This window comes from Monopterus albus, unplaced genomic scaffold (genome assembly GCF_001952655.1).
Source record: "Monopterus albus unplaced genomic scaffold, M_albus_1.0 scaffold5.1, whole genome shotgun sequence".
Lineage (NCBI taxonomy): Eukaryota > Metazoa > Chordata > Actinopteri > Synbranchiformes > Synbranchidae > Monopterus > Monopterus albus.
This window is the reverse complement of record NW_018127885.1, coordinates 105,171-108,628: the sequence shown is the minus strand read 5'-3', so window position 1 is coordinate 108,628 and position 3,458 is coordinate 105,171. Positions and strand designations below refer to the sequence as shown.

The 3,458-nt window shown below is 42.5% G+C and overlaps 1 protein-coding gene across 2 annotated transcripts in view; it reads right to left on the bottom strand.

Moving 5' to 3' along the window:
• ric8b (RIC8 guanine nucleotide exchange factor B) overlaps positions 1 to 3,141 on the bottom strand; it is a 9,307-nt gene extending 6,166 nt beyond the window's left edge. For both annotated transcript variants that reach the window (XR_002275846.1, XM_020612117.1), the window contains exons 1-4: positions 2,797 to 3,141; positions 2,278 to 2,325; positions 1,555 to 2,184; positions 404 to 498 (exon numbers count right to left, since the gene is read on the bottom strand). Coding sequence is in view for 1 of the 2 variants with exons in the window: in XM_020612117.1 (XP_020467773.1) it covers positions 404 to 498; positions 1,555 to 2,184; positions 2,278 to 2,325; positions 2,797 to 2,880 (857 nt within the window). In the remaining variant the exon portion in view is untranslated. The remainder of the gene's footprint in view (positions 1 to 403; positions 499 to 1,554; positions 2,185 to 2,277; positions 2,326 to 2,796) is intronic.
• Positions 3,142 to 3,458: the final 317 nt, after the last annotated feature.

Genomic DNA, 3,458 nt, shown 5'->3' with positions numbered 1-3,458 from the left:
TTACCATGAGAACAAGATACTGCTGCAGTGTTATGACAGCAAAAAGTATTCAGAAGATGAAACACCCCACAAGGCTCAACAGAAACATTACAGTTTTTCTCTATAACACTGCAGCCTACCAGTCTCTCACTCAGAGCTTCTCAGTGCTCATCCAGAAGGAGGTGCTTATATGTAAATTGCAGCAGGTGATTTTCCTGTGCCGTGCATGGATCTGGTCAGTTCGCTGGAAGTGCTCTGTTTATCTGTGTGCTTTGTGGTGTTAATCTATGTTAAATGATGTTAGCTCAAAAGCAGGCTATAAAATCTAGAAGCCTTGTGGGACTGGGACATTTCATGCTTGTCTAGTGTCCTCTTACAGGCTGCAAAGTGCAGAGGGCCTTTATTCAGTGTTTAGTTTTCCCACCTATGTGCTTCCTCTGTTTTCTCCTCTGTCTCAGTCTTCAGCATCAACAGATGGCGCAGGATGGCAGCGATTAGTCGGAACTGGTGGTCATCCTCCTTCCAAACCAAAGATGGAGAAAAACATGAATTCATACAGTTTCACTGTTCAGAGAAAAAGCAAAATAAGGTGAAAAAACAACAACACAAGTGACCAGCACAGAAGCTTGGAAGCAAAGGCCTAACAGCAAAAATATAAATCTGAAAATTGAATGAGCCATAACAACTGGTCTAAAGAGCCAGAGACACAAAGCACAGATAGTCTTAGGTGAAGGCCTTTTTTCTTGGGATTCACAAGAGGAAGAGGAAGTTTGGATTTCTAAGCCAACAACCAGGACAGCAGGGTGAAACATGAACCTAAGAACTACACTTCCTGCCATCTAGATGTACACTGTGTCAGCTAACATGTGCCCCCTTCAATCCAAATTACATTAAATATGGAAAGTATGTTTGAAATACCCCCTTAGACAAGGCTGCAAAGCCGCAGATATAAACCATTATAACTACATCAACGTCAAGTGAACACATTATATTTATGTATTATACTGCATTATAAGTTTTGGCATGTGTTTGTTCACTGTGAAAAAGAATGAGTGTCTCATGGCTGTGCACCTTTTATACTTCTAGAACTCATCCATCTATTTATAAAGACTCCCCCTCACACCTGATCTTAATTCCACCACCGTCATCACTGCTCTGTCCCTTTAAGTACCAAACCAGACACAGCTTATCACAAATTATGTTTGTGTTACAAATAATACATTGCGTATGATTTGATGTGAAATATTTATGTTCCTGATACAGTACATGATTTGTGTATAAACTGAAGTTGTCATTTTGAATTGCAATGTTTAAATCAAAGTGTCACATTTACATTTCAGGGATTCAGTTGATGTGCTACTGAGTAGACAACATTTAACTGTAGTGGAGTGTGGTCCAGGACAGTCTAATCCATAACTGAGCAAACACCTGAGCCAGAAACATTTACAGTATGTTGCAACTGATGCACATACCCGACCTGCTCTTAACACCACCATACAACGTATGGAGTTTGAGAACAAGCCCTGATGAGTGACATGAAATGTGAACCTTTACTGTAACGCACTAAACACTCACCTCACCTCCAGGGTCAGACAGTGTGAGGTTGAACAAGGCTTTGAGTGCTTCCATCGCTCGCTCATTGTCGTGTGCAGGCATGGGCATTGCCTGTGGACCCGGATGGGCAGCTTCATAGCGACCTACCCAGCACACATGCAGGGTGTGCTCCAGCACCTCTGTCAGCAGTCTCACTGCATCCCAGTCTTGCCTCAGAACCCCTCTAATGTCAGGGCGCAGGGCAGACAACAGGAAGAGAAGACGCAACGTGAACAGGCCCACCTCGTGGTGCCATGTGTGGGCCGTACGCAGGCTGGCACACAGACCATGAGCGAGGTTCACATCTACACTAACCTGCTGGGCTGCAGGACTGTTGTACACCACGTTGCATAGGCACTTTAAGGCCTCCACCACCACCTTCTCCTCCTCCGTTGAGGGTGTGTCTTCCTGAGTGTTTTTCTGGTTGCTGTCTCCTTCCTCTCCAGCATGCAGCTTTGCCATCTTTCCCAGAGTCAGCATGCCTTCCTTGGTGGCTACAGGTGCAAGGATACCTTTGTCTCTGGACAGGATTCGGAGTGTCTCCAGACATGTCTTCTGACAGCTGGGCTGCACCTGTCTCCCAAGAACCGTCAACACACTCTGACACAGCTTCTGAGATGACACAGGCAGAAAAACACTCACTATAATTCGACAGGACTACCCTAATCGTTTATTTGACAGCCTGCTTAGATAACTACTACTTACGCTGCGCAGGGCTTCTTCTTTTTGGTCGAAAGTGAAGGTGTGACTGTTCTGCAATAGAAAGGATGCTCATTGTTGACACCAAACAACCCAGCCCTACATTTCAGTCACATATTAAACACAACTTATTAAAAATGTCAGGTTTAATTTTGTAACACACAACACATTTGAAATTTGAAACGATGTTTTCAAGAAGCCTTAAAAGCAATTGCTACGGTTTGGTAATATTGCTGTATAATTCTACGAACAGAAACATTTTTGTGAGCAGGTAGCGTTAGCATTGTCTGCGGTGTCAGCATTAGCAGCACTGTGCAAGTATTATCACGGTCCTGTTATGCTCATCCATATGTTTGCTGTGGAATGATCGATTATGAAACATCATGATATCATATGACCGCTTGTATCAGTTTACTTGACTATTAGGTTGCTTAGCTAACTCAAAGCTAGTATAGCTGTTTAGCTGACTAGCTAACGCTAGCGCTGCCGATTGTTGACGTAAAAACAAGCAGAGCCGTGGCTCACCTCTCGATTATACTGCTGCAGAAGCTTCTCGACTTCGTCTCTGTTGAAACTTTCAAGCTGCGACAGGATATTATTCAAATCCATTATTAATATCTGAAGAAAACGGATAGTTAGTTTGCCTTCCACGTTACCACGGAGTGTTGCGCAGCTAGCTCGCTAGCTGGCAAGTTAGCTTAACGTGTGTCAGTCAGGTCTGCTGCTGTCAACAAGAACACTCCCCTGGCTCTGTCAACACAGCTGTCCTGCTGGTTATACTCATAGTACGAATACAGTATCCAAAAAGAATTCCAAGCAGCAGCCTGATAGTATATCCTGCTGCATAAATTACAAAATATCTCATCTGTAACACACACAAATATACCTAACTTTTAACAAGTAGAAGAACACGTGGCTTGTGCATGTGTATTGTAACTACTAGATGATTTATTTGGTCATTATTATTTAAAAAAAAAAAAAGATCAAATTAATAAAAGAATGGTGAATGAATAAATCAGTACTGTGAGGGTATATAAACATGTAAACATGCACACCTTAAATGAAAGAAATAAGTTTTGACTTTCTGGTTCATGTTGTGCAATCTGAAAATTAAGCCAAATCAGACAAATCAAAATTAGCCAGTTGTTCTGATTTTATGAGTCCTGACTGAGGTTTGGGTGTTCATA